Genomic DNA, 22,182 nt, shown 5'->3' with positions numbered 1-22,182 from the left:
GAGTATTAATTAGTAGTATTTAAATATAATGCTTACCCAACAACACCAAAATGCCAGAGGGGGTTCAATAGTTTGTTGTTGTTGTAATGTGGCTTCTTTGTTTGCAACTTTGCACTAGCTAAAGTCTAAGCCACTAGGGACATTCAAGCAGCAGACTGTGCATGACTGTAATTTGTCCATTCTTGTTATCATTGCCTTTTACTGAAGATTGGGTATGACTGGCTGAATGCTTGAGGTGAAACTGAACCAGTTAGTTTAAAGGTTATTTCGTGTTCAGTGTCTGGTCTACTGACTTGTAGCCTTTTTTAAAGGTAGTGTAAGTGATTTTGTTTTAATTTTTTTAAGATTTTTATTGATAGTATGCAGTATATAGACGGGGAATGGGGACAGAGAGATGGGGAGTGACATGCAGAAAATGTCATCAATGTCATGCGTGACGCATGACATTGATGAAATTTTCTGCACTTAGGTTCCAATGCCATTGGCATTGGAACCTAAGTGCACAGACGGCAAGGCCAAAAAAACCCTCTATATTCTGATACTAGTAATTGCTATTCAGTTACAACTTGCAGGGGTCTCCCCCCGCCGGTCTAGCTCTTTGATGAACAGAAAATGGGTGAAATAGGTGGGTTGCCAAACTTGCCAATTTCATCCAATCAAGAGAGTGCCCATTCATCGGCTGCAATTTTATGTTCCAATTTTGTCTGCTCATTTCATTGTCATCACTACCAATTTCACTTGTTAATGCAGTATGTTGTATGAGTTCACTCTCCTGATTGGATAAAATTGGCATCCTGGCACACTTTTTCTGTTTACTGAAGAGCCGGAGAGAAGGGGAGAGCCCTTTTACTGAACAAACACTCTATAGCAAATGATTACTATCACAATATAGAGCTGTATAACACTAATTTTAACAAAATAATATCACTTACTGCACCTTTAATAACTGACCATTGTTTGTATTTGTACAATTTACTATTGTAATATAATATGGCTTGTGCTTATCGGAAGTGCACTCGTAAATCCTGATTCTTTGACTGCCTAAATTGATATTATCGTTGCAAAACGGCATGCTTTTTGCTGTGCAATTTCATAATTTGATACGTTTTGAGGCTTAGAACAACACAATATTTTGTTGACTTCCCTGCCTAATCTTTTATCACAGACAATTTGACTTCAAGGTCTCTTCTTCTAGGTAAAAACACAATGCCATAAGGATTGTCTGGGAAGTTGCATTGTCCTAATTGAATTAGAGCTAAGTTCCAGTTTTGTGTCTTGTGTTCCAGCTGTTACTTTCTGGTAATTCATTTTATTTCTATAATGAGAAGAGAGTTCTACTAAGTTTATCTTTTTATTGTCTCCACCGAAGGCATGGGGAGAGAGTATGTTTTGCACTCCGTCCGTGAACAGCTAATCTCCGGCACCGTTAACCCAGTCGATGCCAAATTTTGCACACAAACTCCCTGGATGCCAACAATGAACCTCTGCCCCAAAATTTCCAGAACGGCCTGTTATAGCGCCACCAGGAGGCCGCTTTGTGCAAAACAAGTTTTTGGACAGTACACCTACAGATTTTGTCCAAACATCACGCAAATTGGTACACAGTCTCTCTAGAGCCATTCAACGAAATGTGTCTTTCAGATTTCTCAGACTCCATCCTGATTGGCTAAGATTGGCTTCCAAAGTTTGCAGGAGTGCTCAATTTCCCAAGTGCCAGTGCCCAAAAGTGTTTTACCTCTAACTGCACGGATCTGTGGATAACTTTGTATGCCAACTCCCTAGAGGCCAAGGAAAAACCTTTGCCTGGAAGTTTATATTGCTCCTAAACATTTTGCCAAACATCACACACACACTCCTATCTTCCTGGTGGAAACCTGTGCCCAGAAGGGCACTTTTTCTAGTTCTCTCTGCAAATGAAATGCCTACATTAGTAAACAAATTAGTAACAGTCCCAAATTTCATTTATAGTATTTGTTGATTGTCTGTATGCTTGAATAAAATAGACCTTTGACTGAATTGAAGCCATCGATCAGGAATCAGTAATGTAAAGCCTGTGTGAAGGATTTATAAGGCTCACTGCCTGATAAGCTGACTTAGTGCAGCAGGGCAGGCTCGTGGCTAGAGATGACAGGATACTAGAACGTATGAGAGGGTTTATGGAAATGGCGTGCATCTGCTTATGCATGCATAGTGTGTCTTATAAAGCCTGCTTATACTTGCTTGCGTATAAGGTCTCAATGAATCACAATGTGACACGTTGTGAGCTTGTAGATCTATTTCCCATGCACAACACCGCATGCAGCGAAATATAACAAACCCTTATAAACTATGAGCAACACATTAGTGCTGAGTGACATGCTCTTTGAACACTGTTGTCATTCTTCAGGGACCCCCTGTGTGTGTGTGTGTGTGTGTGTGTGTGTGTGTGTGTGTGTGTGTGTGTGTGTGTGTGTGTGTGTGTGTGTGTGTGTGTGTGTGTGTGTGTGTGTGTGTGTGTGTGTGTGTGTGTGTGTGTGTGTGTGTGTGTGTGTGTGTGTGTGTGTGTGTGTGTGTGTGTGTGTGTGTGTGTGTGTGTGTGTGTGTGGTGCCCCGCCCCCCTGCTGTGTAAAATAGTTGGAAGCAGCAGGTGCAGTTGACGCAGATAGGATGTTTAGAGCAGGCATGGCAGGGAGAGAGGGGCGAGAGAGTGAAAGAAAACAGGAGAAAGCCACAGGCATTCAACAAATGCAAACTGAGACCTCTGTCCATTGTGATTTGTGAATTTTCAAATCCCCCCCTCCTTCTCAGAATCAAGCGTGAGCCTCCGTAATGCACCTATGAGTGATGTTATTGTTAAAAGCGTGTTTGTCTTAACCTGACACGAGAATTTGCAGAATTTGTGAGGTAGAATGTGGTGTTAGCTTTCCATATGTTTTTTTTTGGGGGGGGGGATACTAGTTAATTTTCTTTCTTTTTTGCATCATACACACGCAAATGCATAATGTTTTACATCAAAAACTTTCTTTCTTCTTTTTGTTTATCCAACTCATTTAAGGAAAGCCCATTCTGTGTTATAGTAAGTCAATAATACTGCAGCATAGTCCTCTACCCGTGGCTAAAGCATCGTTGCCTGTTGTTAAGCAGATGTGAACAACTGCTGTAAGAGAAATGGAGAGAGAGAGCCTGCACTCTTGCCTTGCATGTGTATTTTCTCAGAGATGAGCTTGCTGAGAGATACCAGCGTCTTCTACTCCATTGTGTTGTTGAGAGAGCCACCGTCAGTGCCTGTCTGTCTGCTCAGACCAAGCTGGATAAAGGCACACTGTTCATGTTCTCTTTGAAAGAGGGGCAATTGTAACTGAGGGAGAAACTAAAGAGGTGGCCTCAAGCCAAGTAATGGATATTGCACTGATGTGCAACAGTCCTGTGTGTTGGTAATAATGGGAAATGAATGACACCAACATTTTCACTGTTTTAATACCTCGTAGTAACCTTGCATCACAAAGGGTTGTGCAATCCAGACCTTTCCCCAAGGACTCTCCGCTTATTCTGTTGGCGTTGCGCTTAACAGGTGCATCAACATGTAAGCTCTCCAAATGTGCTTATTTTATCCATCCACCAATAACTCCTAAGTGTTTAACGCAGTTGCACACTGAAATAATAAGTTGACGGCAGAGTGCTCTGAATGCCCTTGGTCTCACTGCATGCCTTTTCTTGCTGTGATGCGTACATACGCACAAACACTGACACTGGTACACCTCTGTGCCTGATTTCCCCCCACTCCCTTGGCTATCTTCCTCGGCAGCTATTGGCTGCCACCCCTCCTGTATGCCCATCCTCCCTGCACACAGCCAACCAGTCAGTGGTACACCCCAGCCATCTGACGCTTTGTCATTGGCCGCCATGTGCTGTGATGCAGATGCGGACTGCTTTTCTTTAAGAGGCAGTCTAGACTTGGATGGCTGTGCTGCGCTCTCTCTCTCGCTCTCTCTCTATCTCTCGCTCTCTCTCTCTCTCTCTCTCTCGCTCTCTCTCTCTCTCTCTCTCTCTCTCTCTCTCTCTCTCTCTCTCTCTCTCTCTCTCTCTCTCACACACACAACACCACCACAACCTGCTGATTCCATTTGCTGCGCACCCCCACTCCACCTCTTCTCTCACTCTGCCGCGGTCTCCTAACTCCCCTCTCCCCTCCTCATCTCGTCTCCTGTCAATCACGTGCTCGTCCCCGTTTTATTGCTGTGTCCATCTTTCCCGTTTTCCAACATTCGTCTGTGCGACCTACGTGTGTGTGTGTTTCCTCTCATCACACACATCATCTTCCCACCTTCTGCCTTGAGAGCGAGGTGGCACACTACATGACACCAAGGTGAGTAGAACTGACTGGCAAGCTCGTTTGTATTCCCGTCTGGCTGCCTCTGCAGTTCTTTCGTCGGTTCTTTTTGCCTCGCGCTACCTGTCTCTGACTTAAGTTGGAAAGCGTGTTTTAACAAGATATGTGCAGTCACAGCCTGTGTCCTTGGTACACACGTGTGTGTGTGTAATGTGTGCATACGTGCATATACATGGGTTACATTTGAACCTTACCTTAAAGGTCCATTTGTTTACATTTGTAGGATTTTACTGTGTGCCTCGGCTGTCAAAATTGTCTCATGAGTCATCAAATGACTGCATGTTGCCACTTCTGAATGTGTCTGCTTGACAAGAGGTGGGCACTGGGCAGTGATGACACAGAGCAGGCGGTATTTGAGAGGGGAGTTGGGATGGGGGTTGACAAAGATGATGATGGTCTGTATCGTTCATCAGGGCCCCCCATCAGTGGGTGGAAAGCGCAGCAGCATGTCCAATGCAGACTGTTGCTTGTGACGCGGCAGTTCACACCACTGATGCAGTGGCATTTCAGGCAGATTAATAAGTAGGTCTGGTCTACGGCAACTCAAACAAGTAATTTTATCAGGGATAGAAGTGCCCATGTTAAATAAATGTCTATGGAAGGGCTTTCCTGTTTGGTATAGTATGTTGGTCACCCTTTCACGAAAGATTAACGTTGTAATATGACAAATATAAGCTTCCTGTTGATATATTGCCAAACCAAATGGTGGCTTTCCATGAGGTAGAATTTACAGTTCTTTCTTTCATTCTTTCTTTCTTGTAAAATCATGCTTTTGGCATCATTATTACATCATTTCAAAGTTACACAAGTGGATTCTTTAAGATTATGAATGATCCATTTCAAACTTACACATCATTATTTGATGGAGTTGTGTTAAAAGAAAGGGACGACGACATGTGTTTACTCTGATACAGGTGACATCACCAGTGTCAAGAACCTCTACTTCCTAGATTGGCTCCAATGTTGGAGCCAATGGCCCAATTCCTCAAGCCCCGCACCCTCACTAACGTAAGTGACGTCAGCTGGTAAGTGCTTGAAAGCGAGAAGCTGCAAGGGCTCCACATTGTAGTAAAAGCAATGGGACAGCACTTAAAACTCTTATTGTCCTTATTTACATACAGTCAGTGCTTTAAACATACAGAAGTGACCGAAAAGGTGTAGGCTGAAGCCGAGGCTTTAGTATGCCTAACGGTTACCTATTTGAAGAGTAACTTTCTTAGTTACAAACAAAACAAAACAAAAACTAATTTACAGAGCTTAGTTTGACAACAATAAAAATAATAATTATGCCAGCGGATTTTAGCATGAGACAAACCAAGAATCCAGAAATATTCAATCATGCATATAATTGATATGCATAATTTCCTTAAGTACATACTACGCAGTTTATGTACCTACATGTTTTCATGTGCATATTGTTGGAAATGCATGCCCCACTCAGTTATTATGTCTGTCCCTTTTATGCCCATATATGGAGTTATTTTTCAGGCATGCCCAAATATGGAGTCTATGCCGATGTCAGAACTTCATTGTGATGTCAGAACAGGCCAGCTCCATATATGGAGATCTAATTTAGGTCCTGTCCAGAGCCTGCACAAAGGCTTTTGTGTCAGTGTTATGTCAGAACAGGCCAGGTCCATATATGGAGATATAATTTGGGCCCTGTCCAGTGCACTCCCTGTGGTGGTGTGGAACGCATGTGTCAAATTTGAAGTCGGTGGGGCGAACGGGTCCCGAGTTACATAGATTACAGACATACAGTACGTACGTACGTACGTACGTACGTACGTACGTACGTACGTACGTACGTACACACAGAGACTTGGCGCATTTATAGATAGAAGATATATCTTCCATTCCGTCTACCTTTTCAGAACCGTGATAACGCATTATTGTTGACATTCTGAAATTTCTGACCAAGATTCATGACTAATTTGCATACTTAAATGGTGTTTGGAGGATTCCCCTCATTCCAGGGTAACGCTATGAACTGTGGGTAATTATTTTAACCCACAGTGGTGGACACTGGACAGGAACTATACCACTGCACCACCTGGACGCCCCCCTGGCATTTATTTGAAAGTCTTTTGCAATCTCTTCTCATGGAAAGGGCATGGTGCAAACCTAGTAGCCTATCCATTTTCCGAGAAATGAACTTGACAGCGATTGCAAGCTTAAAGTGGATTCATTATTTGTGGAGTGGGGGTATGAGGTGTCAAGTGAGGAGTTCAAAGGCACAAAAAGTGTTTCTGTGTACTTGGACACAGAAACACTTGGACAACAATTCTAGGATTTCACAATGACATGAAGAGGTTACCTCAATATTTTTCACTGGGTATCATGGGAAGGAGCTTTTCACGTGTGCTTGTCTGATCCAGTAATATTCTATAAACTCCTTTTGTAATGGCTGTCTTTGGCCTGTAGACCTATAGAATAGTTTGATGCACTATGCTGTTAAAGGACATTTTGATTACAGTACACTTCATGATAATCGTGTCAACTTCAAGTTTAAATATATCTGTGATTCATATAATTGCACTGCACATAATTTGTAGGGATGGATATTTGGATGGATAGTTCAAATAGGGCCTAAAACATGTATTGTAATGTATGTTACAACTATCCACACATACAGTAGACCTAATAGTCTGTATCTCATTCTGTAAGGTTGTTTACTTCTCTTAAAATGTGTTTTCTTTATTTTCGGTATTGGGTATTGCAAAACAATTCTTTAACAAATATAGAATATTTAAGTGATTTGTTCCATTCATATTATGTTAATATTTGATTTACTTTTATATGACTTAATTCCAGGCAAACTGTTAATGACACACATTCCGGTTAAATGGTTAACCGTTTAACTGTCCCGTCCTTATAGTATTAATATTGGTATTAATATTTTCCCAAAGTTGAGAAATGGACTTTCCATTGAACTTTGTGGCTTATTTCAGTAAAAACTGTTGAATGTGTGGTACACTATAGCCTATAACCATCAAGGTTAGAATTGGTTAAACTTTAAAAGTACATTTCCTGTGCTCACAAGTACATACAATTTCAAATAAATTCCTCAGTAATTTCTGAAATATAAAGACTGGAATATTTTTCAGCATCTTACATTTTTCCCTCCGATTTCACTCTCAATGTTCACCCTCCTCACTACATAAGTTATATAATGTACCTTCAAATCTTCATTGGATATTGGGGGACATTCCGAAGTTAAAGGAGCATTCAGTGATTTGGGTGATTTGGAAAACCACCCAGTCCGCCCCGGTAACAAAATGTGAACATGCACACGCTCTACAGTGGGGGGAGGTGCAACAGCATGTGCACCAAGGCCCGCCCCCACACATGATTGGAGGAAGGCCCCTCTCATCCTGATTGGATGAAGGCTTTGCCACCCGCCACCAAAACTGAAACTAGGGTTTTTTGACCCCAGGGGCTCACTGGGGACAGGGAGGAACTCCTTATATGGTCAGCACACTCTATAGTAGGGAGGATTATCCAAATAAAAAGAAAAAATAAGTGATATTTGAATGAAGCGAAATCACTGAATATACCTTTAATTGAGACATACTCATCCTTTCTGACTGTGATGACGTCAATGGTGCGTGTCAAAATGAGCCTGTGTGAATCCCATCTGAAGCAGGTCACAGTGAGGGATAACTGACAGTGTGAATCCCATCTGAAGCAGGTCACAGTGAGGGATAACTGACAGTGTGAATCCCATCTGAAGCAGGTCACAGTGAGGGATAACTGACAGTGTGTGAATCCCATCTGAAGCAGGTCACAGTGAGGGATAACTGACAGTGTGTGAATCCCATCTGAAGCAGGTCACAGTGAGGGATAACTGACACAGTAACCACTGAACAATGCAGAGGCTCCGGTCGTGACACGTTGCTACAAATACAGTTTAATGTGCACAGCTTGGAGTGGCTTTGTGTGACCTTTCTCAGTTTAGAACAGTCATGCTGTCAGTTGCGGCTGCCATGTTTAGTTTCTTTCCTATTTAGGGAAATTGATTGTACACCAACCAGTGATTCTCAACCATTTTAATTTCAAGGGCCCCAGTTTGATATACATTAGGCCACAAACTCCCATTTGACATAATTTATATATCTTGGACCCTAAGATCATTTAGCTATGAGAGTGTAAAATGGAAACAAATTGAGTTCCATTTGAAGTGAGTGACTTGTAAGGGAGTTACAGAACTGATTTGTGTTTATTTCTTTGTATTTGTCAAATAGAAACTTAAATAAAATATGTTTTACATTGAATAGAAACATCAGATAAACTACTTTAGAGGCAAGGTGCTTGGTTGGGTTCTGGCTACTTGGATCTCTTCTGCACCAAATATTTTAGCTGGCTTCAACATTCATCTGGTTATTATGGTTGGCAATAAGCCAAAAGCACAGGGGTTAGAGAGTATGTGACCTCAAGTGTTCCAGATGGTTCTTCTGTATCGGCGGGAGATGGAACTAGATTGGCCAGAGGCTGGTTACAAAGGAACTGGTTCTCTTCTCACGTGATGCAGAGCATGCAGTTGGTTAATTCCCAGAGAATGTGTTAGTCCGGTTTCCAAGCAGTTTATATAATACTTCCCCCATTAACAATAGGCTTACCGTACAACAAAAAAACAATGTGGAGCCATTGACCCTCGGTTAATTGACTTGGATAACATGGCATAAGAAGAGGTAAATGGCTTTGTAGACCCAAGTCAGGGTTTGTGACTGCAGGTTTTTTAAGGTCTGTTTATAAGGCTGTGTGTCAACAGCCTAGACCCTAGCATGAAAGTGTACTGTATTATTGCTAGTTACGCTAACGAGCCGTTTTGAACATGTCTTTGGGGCTGAAGGCTGTAATAGCAGATGTATAAGCGCAACATGTCGTGATGTGATGCATTGTGAGCTGGTAGCTTGCTATGTAAAATGCAACAAAACAGAAATCCATCTAGTTGAATGCTGTATAGGCCTAATCTCATAATTATTTGCCTATTGCTTCCTTCAAATGCACTCATATCTCAATGTGACCATTAAAAGGATTCTACTCAGGATGGAAGTGGAGACAATCGGATGATAATAATCAGATAATGGAGATAATCACAACTAAATCACCACAAACTACCAGTTATCTGTAGCAATGTCGTAGGCTAGTAATGTTGGGTAATGCTGTCAAAATGAGTATCAGAAAAAAGTGTAGTCCAAATTGGGTTCAATTTAAAAAAAATCATAATCTTGGAGCAAGTGTCTCTTGTGGCATACAGTATCTATGTGATTTGTGTGAACTGTTCAGCCAGTGTAGCAGTAGGCCTATAGAAAACATCACTGCTGGGTTTGTATTTTTCTTTTTACTGCAATGCAGTGTTAACTTTAATCAAGGCACTTTTTTGCCAGAGAAAAGCACCCTGCCTAGATTAGACTTGTACTTCCAAGGTAGCAAGTAAAAACTTGGATGTGACAGTAGAAACATGATTAGTAAAGATACTGTGTCGTGTCCTCCATCTGCGATCAGTTCAGGTTTACCGGTAATACGGTTTGACATCAGACATAAGATTGTTGGTTGATCTTGCTTGCTTAAATGGGACACAATTTTCCACATTATCTTTACAATTGTTTTAAGTCTTATGTTCCATTCCAGCCAGCCAGTCTTCTGTGTCTTTTGACACAGCACAGAGGTTGTGTTGAAAACAACTCCATTGATGTCACTGGAATCATTATCTGTGAGTGTGAAAACGGTGTCTGTAAAACCTTATGCTTGTTCACTGTGTTTATGGCTGAATTGTGACCTTGACTTCAGAATATGAATCGGGCTTATGTAATGGCTGCCACAGTTAAGCATGCCAGGCTGATGCCTTTTCAGCGAAAGCGTTCATGGGAATTGTAGGACAAACGTACATAAGTATGGATATTTCTCTGTCAATATGGATTGTATAGTAAATGTTGTTTCTATAGACTGACTAGAGTGTGATAGTGGTGCCATCAGACAGCACATTTTTGCCATTGCCATTTTCTTGGATGGGGGGTCTTTCTCGCTGCACTGTGTTCTTATATCGGTGATGGGATTTGCTGCTTGTTTTAGTTTTTCTTTATATCCAGTAATACTTTTTTATGATTTTTTTCCCCCGCAATTATGTACTTACTGTATTTTACCATTTTATGTCTAAATGTGTCATTGGAGAAATCTCAAAAGAAATCTCAAAAGTAAATAATTGTAAAATGTGTGATGGTGTCCCTTTTTAAATGTCTGTAGTATTACACATATTGGATGCTATTTGACGGGGACAAAAATGCGATCTGGTCTCGTGGAGATCTGAGCTGCCCCTTTGTGTGTGCGGTGTGGGCGGTTGTGGTTGACTCTGATGTCAGATGCATAGTTCACATCTTACTCAGAGTATAACAGGTCTCTTTATAGTCTCAGTGTTGACAGAAAAACCTTCCTAAGACTCAGATTAACCTGCCCAAGAGTCAGATTTGATTTCTTTGAAGTGCAGACACTGATTTACTATTGTGGCTATCTGAGCTGTCCTCTCTGGAGGGCTCTCTGTTTTCATCAAACACCCGACTAGACTACAACATAGAGGTTAAAATGGGCTGAATCAAATATGATATATCAGTATTGTGACATTGTTGTGGGGAGGACTATTGTTTTTCTCATACAAAATATTTACACAGCAAGATGTTTGAATTCATCAGTGCTGCTGCGATATCGGATAGTTTCCAAAATTATATCACTTTACTGTATTGCAGCCTTTAAAATCAGGAAATCACAACATGAGGATATCTCAAATCTTTCAAGACGATATTCAGCTGTATTTAAACATCATGCCTCTGAATAGTTTAATAATTATTTATCTGAGTTGTCTTATGTTCTCATTCGGTCAGTCTTCCTTGTCCAGTTGTTTGTATTTCATGTCTAACCTTTACATTTTTCTTTTGGCAGAAAGAAAAGTATAATGGTGACTTTGTATGACACTGATCAGTTTGTTTTTCCTCTTGTTTCCCGACAGGTGAAGGAACGTGCAGACGGACTGTCTCGGTCAGAACTAAGCTATGGAATGCCCCCTGCACCCACCAACACTGGTCTCCACTCATTGGACTGAGCTCCAAACACTTAGTTAGCGCTAGTGCTTCTCCCCTCAGACTGTTCACAACCAGGGGACGAAGAAAAGGAGCGAGTTACGGACAATTAACTCTGTTTGCCAAACGCACAGAGCACCTCATTTTAGGTCAGCTTAGCTGGGTTTATTTTCTTATTCTTTTGTGGAATTAGTTTTGACCTCGAAATCAAATCAATATGGCTGTGGATCTGGAGCCGTATCTGTGGATGGTCATCCTTGGCTTCATCATTGCCTTCATACTAGCATTTTCGGTGGGAGCTAATGATGTGGCCAACTCGTTCGGAACAGCAGTAGGCTCTGGCGTGGTCACGCTGAAGCAGGCCTGCATCCTGGCATCCATCTTTGAGACCCTAGGGTCAATGCTACTGGGGGCCAAGGTGGGCGAGACGATTCGTAAGGGCATCATAGATGTCACTCTCTACAATGAAACGGTGCCGGTGCTCATGGCTGGGGAGGTCAGCGCCATGGTCGGTATGTTTGATTTAATACTGTCAAAGTTTGAACTGATAGTCACTGAGAAATAATGAATGTCATAACAAGGTAAAGAATGTAGTTGATATTTTGACCATTGTTTTGATCTGTGTTCAGTGCAAGTTTTACAGACCTGAGACTATACCGTCTCAGGTCAAAGCAGATTGCAAATGTTCTCTCTCTCACATATATACACATGTATATATATCATCATTACTAAATGGACCGATCGCTGTCTGTCTGTCCACTTCCGGGTCACCAGTGAAAGGGTCACCAGTGAAATGCATGTTGGGACGGACACAGATTAATACTGGGACACACTTTTCCGTGTAACAGTCTAGACCCACACGGGGAAAACAACTCAGACCCTGATACTATTAGCTACTCTTGCGTCAGTCGACAGAACTTCTTCTTTGGGGAAGCATCGTGGACACAGATTAATACCGGGACACACTTTTCCGTGTAACAGTCTAGACCCACACAGGGAAAACAACTCGGACCCTGATACTACTAGCTACTCTTGCGTCAGTCGACAGAACTTCTTCTTTGGGGAAGCATCGCGGACACAGATTAATACAGGGACACACTTTTCCGTGTAACAGTCTAGACCCACACAGGGAAAACAACTCGGACCCTGATACTACTAGCTACTCTTGCGTCAGTCGACAGAACTTCTTCTTTGGGGAAGCATCGCGGGCAACGCGGGGGTTGCGTGGCACAGGCACCTGAAAGCCAGCTCTGAGTTGGACGGGGGCATGTTAACGTGAACACACAACTTCACAGTACACTGTGTGTGTGTGTGTGTGTGTGTGTGTGTGTGTGTGTGTGTGTGTGTGTGTGTGTGTGTGTGTGTGTGTGTGTGTGTGTGTGTGTGTGTGTGTGTGTGTGTGTGTGTGTGTGTGTGTGTGTAATCCGTTACCATATATTCAGAACGGGTAAGGACTAGTATATGTATGTGTGTGTATATATATGAGAGAGAGAAAAATTGCAATCTGCTTTGACCTGAGACGGTATATGCACTTACAATGACTCAGGACTAAATTGGTGCTCGAATTAAACCAGCAGGAGGGCACCTTCATGTTTTCCTTCACTGGTTGGGGATGGGGCTGTGAGCACCAACAGAGGCCCAAAGAGTGTAAACGCATATCCGATAATCAAGCCCGACTTGAGTGCTCTCACAGTATAGTATGTCCTGTCGGCCCCATTCGGCCCTACTTTCAAATGAAATCAAGTTCAACAGGAAAATAATGATTCCCTGCTTCCCCTGTTTTTCTTTTTCATATTTATTTTGAAAGTGCAGTAAAGGCACAGTCTCTTCTATTGACGGCGTGAGAGAGAAAAGTCTGATCTGATGTATTAAACTCACCAATATTATACCCTAACGGTTAGGGTATAATATTGGTAACCTCTAGCTTGGGTTATCTATTTTGGCTCTGTAAAGACTTTGTTTCACAGAAATCCACCATAGACATTATGAACAACCCAATAAACGCCATCTGTTTTTTTGTTTGTGTTTTGCATCTGCAATACAGTTGTGTTTTGGCATGGGAGCGAAGTTGTTTTCTAGAGCACTAATTTTAAATCACTCATTGTCCTGCCTACCAGCTGTTTCAAAAATGCACATACATTATGCAGAAATTTGAAACAAAGTCTTTACAGAGACAAAGAGGATGCAGTAACCAAGGCCGTCTTTGATAACTAATATTGGTGAGCTTACAGTCGTTGAACACAATCAGACAGGCTTTTCTGTCTCATAGGAAGGTCTGTCAAGGAAAGGACCTTTCCTTTCCTTGACTATGAGACAGAAAAGCCTGTCTGATTGTGTTCCAACGACTGTATGCTCATCAATAGAAGCACTGCATGCAGTAGGGCCAGCAGATGAAATAGTTTTGTGTCTGTCTGTCTGTCTGTCTCTGAATGGAGTAGAGGAGATTGGTCACAGTGTGCATTTGGTGGTTGTAAATACAGTCTGCATTTTTCATACATGGCATGCACGTGTTGTCATTTGCTACATATTCGTTGAGAAAAAAAAGACACTGACATCAGAGAATCGTGTCGATGCTCTGCTTCAACTGTGTGAGAGCATGACACGGACCACCTACTTTTTCTAATATGTCAGAATTCATCCGATCGACTGATGGGCTAATTATAGGTCCTCGCAACCTGCTGTACACTAGGGGTGTGGGAAAAATCAATTTGTATTGAAATTCTCATTATAAACTATTCACAATCACGAAAATATATAGGCTATTTTCATGTGTGCAACAGCGGTGTGAAACTAACTCGAGCCTGGTATAAAAGTGAAGCAAATGTACTCTACACACACCTTGGCATAAATCCAAGCTAGACTCGTTCCTATGCTTGTATATGCAGTGTAACGTGGAGGCTTCACAGCCTCTCATTCTAATAAGATGAATGCCTGTTCTCCTGACAGGGTCAGCCGTGTGGCAGCTCATCGCCTCGTTCCTCAGACTGCCCATCTCTGGAACCCACTGCATTGTGGGCTCCACCATAGGCTTCTCATTGGTGGCCATCGGCACCAAAGGCGTACAGTGGATGCAGCTCGTTAAGATTGGTGATTACTGTGTGCCTTTCCTTGACGACACCCACATTCAGTATCATATTGTTCTACCCAGACATGTCCTTACATGTACAGATGCAAATTGATGTTTTTTGAAAGGTGTGTGTGTGTGTGTGTGTGTGTGTGTGTGTGTGTGTGTGTGTGTGTGTGTGTGTGTGTGTGTGTGTGTGTGTGTGTGTGTGTGTGTGTGTGTGTGTGTGTGTGTGTGTGTGTGTGTGTGTGTGTGTGTGTGTGTGTGTGTGTGTGTGTGTGTGAGAGAGATATATGAGGCTGATCTGATACGTTATTTGTGTTCTGCTGCAGTGGCATCATGGTTCATCTCACCACTGCTCTCTGGAATCATGTCTGGATGTCTGTTTCTCGCCATTAGACACTTCATCCTCGACAAGGTGGGTTCAGCCCTGCACCAAGGCACTTCCATTTGTCAAATTACTGTATATAAATGCTTTATATCCTCTGTTCCACGTTAGATTTACATGGCTTTCTTTATCACTGTAGTTCCAATATAGGAATTAATTGGTTCAACAAAAAAGTTTTTATTTTGAATGTAAATCTCTGGGGCAAAGCTAGTTTTCAGGCTTTTGGCCGTGCGGCTTCATACCAATTATACCAACCAACAACAGCAGTGCAAAAGAAACAAGGGCCTAACCAGACAAGATTCCTTCAAGAGCCTTCTTTCGAAAGTTGCTCAAGCACAAAAAAATAAATCAATGCCTTTTGAGGTAGCGTACTTGTTAAAACAGTTTAGCCAAAAGCCACATTTCTCATGCTTATTTTCATTTCCTACACTACACCTGTTTTATTTACTACATTGTTGACATTTTATATGTTGACATCCTGCACATTGTTACAAATGGAAAACACACCTCTTGAATAAGCATAAAGTGCAATATTGGGACATGGGTTGATGGGCATTTGCATATAAGACATAGACAACGGTAAAAAAGAAAAAAAAATATAGCTATAGTGATAAAGAAAACTTTATTGTCCATTACATTTGACATAAAATTAAAATTTGTCTTTGGCACATTGGCAGTCAGTTTACGACAATAAAAACATTACATAAAATACACAATGCATTAAAATACTATATAAAATGCATTACCATAACGCTGGAACAGTGATCATGGGCTGTGGGGATTAGGTGGTGGAACTATTTAAACATTTCCTAATTTAATAAGAAAATATGATATTGGTGATTAGCCCTAAAACATCAGGTAGTGCTTAACATTTTTAACAGACTTCTAACAGCATTTGACAATATTCCTTTTCTGTCTTATGATGGAGTGGTAGGTGTAGTAGATGGACAGTACTTGTGTCTCGTACTAGTGCTCTGGGTCACATCTTTCACGAGACTACTATTTGAACATTCTAGATTTTCGGACTGACCAGAGCACATTGTGCATACTGACAGCTCCCTCCCATTATAATCTTCCAGTACATAAGTATAATTCGCCTTAATGGTCTTACTGGAACCGAGCAATAAATGTTTGACCCGTAATCAATTCTCCACAAATGGACTGTCTTGGATTCAGCACTTGACATGTTGCCTTATTTAAGATGCACACAGTGGAGATTTATGTCTCAGCCACACCCACTCAACATTGTTTTTGTAAATCATCCGCAATTTATAGAACTTGCCAACAGATTTTCATGCAAGTCTGTTTTAAGAGATTACTGGACTGCAGTCCACCGCAAACACTTCTTAATTTAGGGTATAATAGTAATATTATATAAGTTCAGCATCTTAATGATTGTAATGATCCAGCTCCGACAATGTGATGTCTGCACATGTAGAAATGTTAGAAACACATATTCAAACACATTCAGAGTTTGGGTTGCATTGTGAGCATCTTGCAAATGCTGTACTATTATACACGTACACAGAATTATCCAAATGATTTCATTGAGCACCATAATCCATTTGATTTGGCAACACCAGTGGTTCTTGCGTAACATGCAATCACTGACTAGACTAGGAAGAGAAGAGTGTAAATAATCCTAAAGTCATATCCATGGGATTATGAGAGGGTGAGTCTTATGGTAAAACGGGTTATAATTTTAGACTCAGACGACTTTCTTTGTACCGGGGTCAATTTCAGGGTGGATTCATAGTCAATTCCAGCCACTTGTGTCTGTGAGGCTAAAGGACTTAACACTCTAGTCAATAATATTTTCCAAACTTGTATACAGTCAATAAAATCTTGCAAATCAGAGATGAGATTTCAGTTTCACTGAATGAAATTGCTATGATTGGGGGGTGGCAAGGTTGATTATTTATTTATGAATTGATGTTTTGCCACAATATATATGTCTGAACAAAATAGCCAATACTGTGACGAGATTTTAAATCTGCCAATTATTAAATTAGACCAAAAGACTCGTGGCCCTGTCTTACCCTTTATCCCTAAACTTCTTTGCCATATTTTACTATCTTGAAAAACATTTTAAAATAGTTCAACTAGCCGATCTACATTATCCCATTTAGAATCCATTGAAAAAACTGTTTCTATGTCAGTCGTTCTCAACATTTTTCATGTCGAGGACCCCCAGGATTATCTGTATTTGGCTGCGGACCCCCATCTGAAAATATGATGTTCCAGTGACCCCCCAGAAGCAAAGATTTGAGTTAAAAACATTCGCTCTGAAAGAATATATATTCAAAGATTTGCGCCACATTTTCACGACTTTTCAAAAATAGAACTACAAGCTCGTAGCGCCACTCAGTGGTGCGCTATGAGCTTGTAGATCTGCTATTTTTCAACAGCTAAAGCATAACCTAATGCTTAAAACATCAAAAGGGGTTCCCGCCCAGAATGGGTTAACATGTTGTGACCCTGTAGATCGGCTATTTGAACTATTTTAAAATGTTTTTCAAAATAGTAAAAAATTTCAAAGTTTAGGGATAAGAGTAAGACGTAAGGATATAACTCATCTTTCTTTATAGCAATTTTACTTTTTGATTTGGCATCGATCTTGATGTACCTAAAAAATGTATGGAAATTATGTATTATTCCATTTAATCTAATAGTCCATAATGTGTGGTAGGCCAGCGTACCGTGTACTTAAAAGAACCTCACATGCAGCTTGTCATTTGATCACAGGCTCATTATTATGATAGCAGCGTGAGCAAAATCCCCTTTTTCCCGCCACGATCAGATGATTAAGCACTTGTGATTACAATTGGACAAAGCCTAAAGACTGGACAAAGCTTAAAGATTTAAAACAAATACAAGAACAGTAGATGCAAAACATCCACGAGTGGACGGATCTCAGGACCTGGGGTTTGTTTGTTGTTTTATATCAATAGGATGACTCTGTTCCCAATGGGCTGCGAGCCTTGCCCCTCTTCTATGCCACAACCATAGGGATCAACACATTCTCCATCATGTACACTGGAGCGCCACGTAAGCACTCTCTTGAAATGGATATCATCTACACCTTTTTTTTAACCAGTGATTCATTGTCTGATTAATGTACAGTAACTAATTGCAAGCCATTGTTTCTTGTGCATATTTTTCTGTTCCTGCTGTGTGTTCATTTTAGTGCTGGGATTGGAGATGATGCCGGTATGGGGCATCGTTCTCATCACTCTGGCTGGCTCTCTGGTCTGTGCTGCTGTGGTCTGGTTTTTTGTCTGTCCCTGGATGAGGAGGAAAATAGCAAGTAGGTACTTGTATGTTTGTGTGTTTGGTAAAATGAGTTAAAAAAAACCTTGAAAATGTCACCAACATTCTTCTGGTTCCCATGAGGTCGGGTCATGGTTAAAGAGTTTTATGGTTGGTAACAATGGTAAAAGTTTCATGTTAGGATTAGGCATTTAGGATTTTTACATTACGGTTAGGATTGGGATATGTGTGGTTGTGGTTAGCAGCATTAGGTTGGGCCAGCAAGTCCCCACAAAGATAGTAAGACAAACGGGTGTATTGTTGGACATTATGTATGTGGGGGGTCATGTGCAGAGCTTTTTTGTAATGTATCTGTGTGTGTGTATGTGTGTGTGCATTCTTTGTCATGCTGTTCCAATACCAAGCGCTCTGAACCAGGCCCGGATGAGCCAGGCTTGGGCATAGCACACACTGTGCTCTGACACCAAAGAGCAACTGCCAGCGGATGTGTTCTCTCCATGGCCACTGCCAAGGCCTCGAAAACCTCCTCCAAAGAACTCTGTGAATGTGGTTTGGTTTTTTGTGCCAAGTGCTTTTGAGGCTCGAGTTGTTTCCCATCTGTGTACCGCAAAGGAGGAGGGGGGGTCGGGGGGGGGGGGGGGGGGGGGGGGGATCACAGGCCACACTGCTGAAGGCAATCAGTTGTGACAATGAATCCTACGTATGCAACATGGCCTTGTTCTGCTGGGTATACCTGTGGTTTGTTAAAAAAGCACGGGACAACATTATACGGTGTGCGGATGGACATTACCTTTCTATACCTGTGATTCACATATGTGCGGTGACAATTGTATTTATCAGATGAAAGAACATAATGCAACAAATGCTTTCTTTACTCGGGTACATTATTTTACTGTTGCAAAATCCATCATGGTGCTATTTTACATAAAGGTAATACATGTATGTAGTCATCATTCACATGTATCCTGCAGTCACAGCACTATGCTACTGTAGGTGCTCATATTCACTGCTATTGTGACAATTCCTCTGCTAAAGATCTTACGCTGGTACAACAGAAACGCTACACTACTTGAAACACTTGTGTGACTGAGACCAAATTGACTCTTTTGCATATTGTGGTGTGACCTCTGAATACCAGCAAGGATTGTGAGTGATATTATTGATTCTAATCGTTACTGAATCCGTCAAAGTGAAATGTCTGGTGACTGAGTGTGTGTTTGTGTTGGGAAAAGCAGTCTGTCGGTGTGTAAGTGGGATTAGTTTGTTTTGTATGATCAGCTGATGTGCCTATATTCCAGTTTGTTCTGTGCGGAATGTTCGGAGTAGTCGCAGGCTTCTGTTCTGTATTTATCTCTTGTTCTAGGCCTTTCATCATTCTAATTTAATCTTGGTGCATTCAAAAAAGCATGCATAATGAAATCCAAGCCTCCGGTGTTTCTAAAATCACATTCTGGGTCGGCGGGCCCCCCCACACACACACAACTCTCCCTGTAAATCAAACAATATACTGTTGGACCTCCTACTGACTTGAATTCATTAGCCATTTTACTGTGAACAATATTCATACCTTGAAAGTCTGCTTTGGAAACTAACCATACGTACCATAGATATACTTCATGTAAAACCTGACGCATGATCATTCATAGTGTTTATTTGAGTGTTTAATGCAAACATCAACAGTGACGATGGGCACTGGGTGCACATTTCTCCTAACTGTGCTTGTTGTGGTACCATATCCATCTTGTACCCCTCCTGCTGCTCTTGCCTACTACAGGTCGTCTGAAAAAGGAGCAGCAGGCTCTCTCAAGGATCTCCTCTGAGAGTCTGGACAAGATTCCAGAGGAGGAAGAGGAGAGCCCCGTCTTCAAGGAGCTACCAGGAGCCAAGGGAGCGGACGAGTCTGTGCAGCCGCTTACCGGAGGCACCGGAGGAACACGTGACTTCTCTGGAGAGCTCGGCTTGGCGAATGGGGGCACCATCCTTCCCAACGGCAGGGTCTATGGTGAGATTTTGTCCAGTGATTAAATAAGATGTTATATTAAGAAATGTCAAACTGTGATCGAGCAAATCTCTTATATCATTGAATGGAAATGTTATGTTTGAGTTCACAAGCATGTTCTGTTCAACATGTTACAAGATAAAAGAAAAGTAAATTATGTTTTGTCCTGCACCAGCGCTAAAAAGGAAGTGCATAACATTTGTATGTCTAGGCCTGTATACGGGATATTATGATATCTCCATCATAAATGGTAATATGTTTTCTATTATAGATCATATTAAAATGTTATTTCCATTCCTTTTCCATCATCCAGGTCGCACAAACTCAATGACCAATGGTACCCTGGTGAAGTCGGCCATGTCCAACGGCAGCGTCTTCGACGGTCACATGCGCAGCGACGGCCAGGTGTACCACACTGTGCACAAGGACTCGGGCCTGTACAAAGACCTGCTCCACAAGATCCACCTGGGCCGTGGGACGACCATGGACGACACCAACGCCGGTGGCCCCCAGCCCGACAACAACTACCGCCTGCTGCGGCGCAACAACAGCTACACCTGCTACACAGCGGCCATCTGCGGCATGCCTGTGCAGCCGCTCGCACGCACCCAGTCCCGCGAGGACAGCGAGAAGCTGGTCGCCGAGGGCGGCGGCGGCGGCAGCGGCAGGAGCAACAGCGTGTCGTACACCAAGAAGCGCGTGCGCTATGACAGCTACTCGTCGTACTGCAACGCGGTGGCGGAGGCTGAGATCGAGGCGGAGGAGGGCGGGATCGAGATGAAGCTGGCCACGGAGCTTGAAGCGGCAGAGGAGGATGGCGGCGGAGCCCCGTGCCCCATGCCCCTGGACGACCTGGTGGAGGAGGAGCACGAGGAGAAGGACAAGCCCGAGGTGTTCCTGCTCTTCCACTTCCTGCAGATCCTCACGGCCTGCTTCGGCTCCTTCGCCCATGGAGGCAACGACGTCAGGTGCTGCTCAATTGAAATTACTTTTTCAGGATTCTAAATCAAAGATAGCCTAAAACTATTCAGTATTTCAATGCCCATATGGCAATATAATCACTAAAGTGCTACAGGACAGTAATTTGTGTACAATATTTTTGTAAATATTTGTCTGAAAATTGTATTTCCGATCTCAACACTTTGTGATGTACACTGTTTCAGCCATGTTGGATTCAATTTAATTAGGTAACGCAAAAGTGGACCAAAGAAATGTGTCAATTCGGCAAACTGACCTTCCCACAGATGGATTTAAATCTTGTTTGCCAAATCTTGTTGCCAACATCCATTTGTCTTTCTTCGTCCATTTCGTTGATTTTGGTGGTTTTTTCCCCCGTATATTTCTCACTGTATGACTCCTTGTTTGTCTCCTCTCGTTCATTCCAAAAGGAAAATGGCAATTAATACTTTCAGCGCCATTGCCGACAATTAAAGTCAATTGAAGCCTAATTTTGATACTGACGCTTAACGCCATTGCCGACGGCCTTCGGCAATTGCGCTTTTATGGCGCGTTCGATTGCTCGAGCCATAATGCTACTCACGTTAGCCGGTTAGCTAGCTGTGTTGTCGCCCATCTTAGATCGTCGTCGCCATAATAATCCATTCTATCCATTTCTTTCAATCGCCTGTATCTCCTATTCCTTGTCCCAGATGGCATTTTGGTCAAAACAGCGTTTCTTTGACGGCACAGATATGACGATCTGGAGCTCTGCAGAGCTCCGGTCTGGCTTCAGATGGTAAACAAGGCCTGTCCGCTCCGTGTAGTTTCCTAGGTTATGACTACTGCTCATGGACCGGAAATGGCGGCTTTTCAAAATAAGAGCTCAAATTAAAAAAATGCTGGAGTGAATTAGATCCTAATTTTTCAATAAATGATAGCGGCCTAAGTGTTAAAACATTTAAATTCGAGTTTAGAGAGGTTTATTGTATTTTACCGGCGAGAGCTGAAAACTCAAGCAGCCATGTGCTTAGCCACTCCTACCGGAACGTCCAGATGGATTTAAATCTAATATGCTCTTTT

General features: G+C 42.1%; 1 protein-coding gene across 2 annotated transcripts in view; it reads left to right on the top strand.

Annotated features, from left to right (window-relative positions):
- The window catches only part of slc20a2 (solute carrier family 20 member 2), a 53,263-nt gene that overhangs the window by 16,713 nt on the left and 14,368 nt on the right, over nucleotides 1-22,182 (top strand). Inside the window, exons 1-8 of one of the 2 annotated variants that reach the window (XM_079516740.1) lie at nucleotides 4,170-4,345; nucleotides 11,373-11,954; nucleotides 14,389-14,529; nucleotides 14,839-14,924; nucleotides 17,846-17,942; nucleotides 18,082-18,201; nucleotides 19,939-20,166; nucleotides 20,477-21,131. In XM_079516740.1, the coding sequence (XP_079372866.1) occupies nucleotides 11,660-11,954; nucleotides 14,389-14,529; nucleotides 14,839-14,924; nucleotides 17,846-17,942; nucleotides 18,082-18,201; nucleotides 19,939-20,166; nucleotides 20,477-21,131 (1,622 nt within the window). In that variant the 5' untranslated portion in view covers nucleotides 4,170-4,345; nucleotides 11,373-11,659. Of the gene's footprint in view, nucleotides 1-4,169; nucleotides 4,346-11,372; nucleotides 11,955-14,388; nucleotides 14,530-14,838; nucleotides 14,925-17,845; nucleotides 17,943-18,081; nucleotides 18,202-19,938; nucleotides 20,167-20,476; nucleotides 21,132-22,182 lie in introns of those variants that run through there. The other variant, XM_079516739.1, reaches the window with a different exon arrangement.

Source organism: Electrona antarctica, assembly GCF_951216825.1.
Source record: "Electrona antarctica genome assembly, chromosome: 12".
Classification (NCBI taxonomy): domain Eukaryota; kingdom Metazoa; phylum Chordata; class Actinopteri; order Myctophiformes; family Myctophidae; genus Electrona; species Electrona antarctica.
This window is presented reverse-complemented; position numbering and strand designations above follow the sequence as displayed.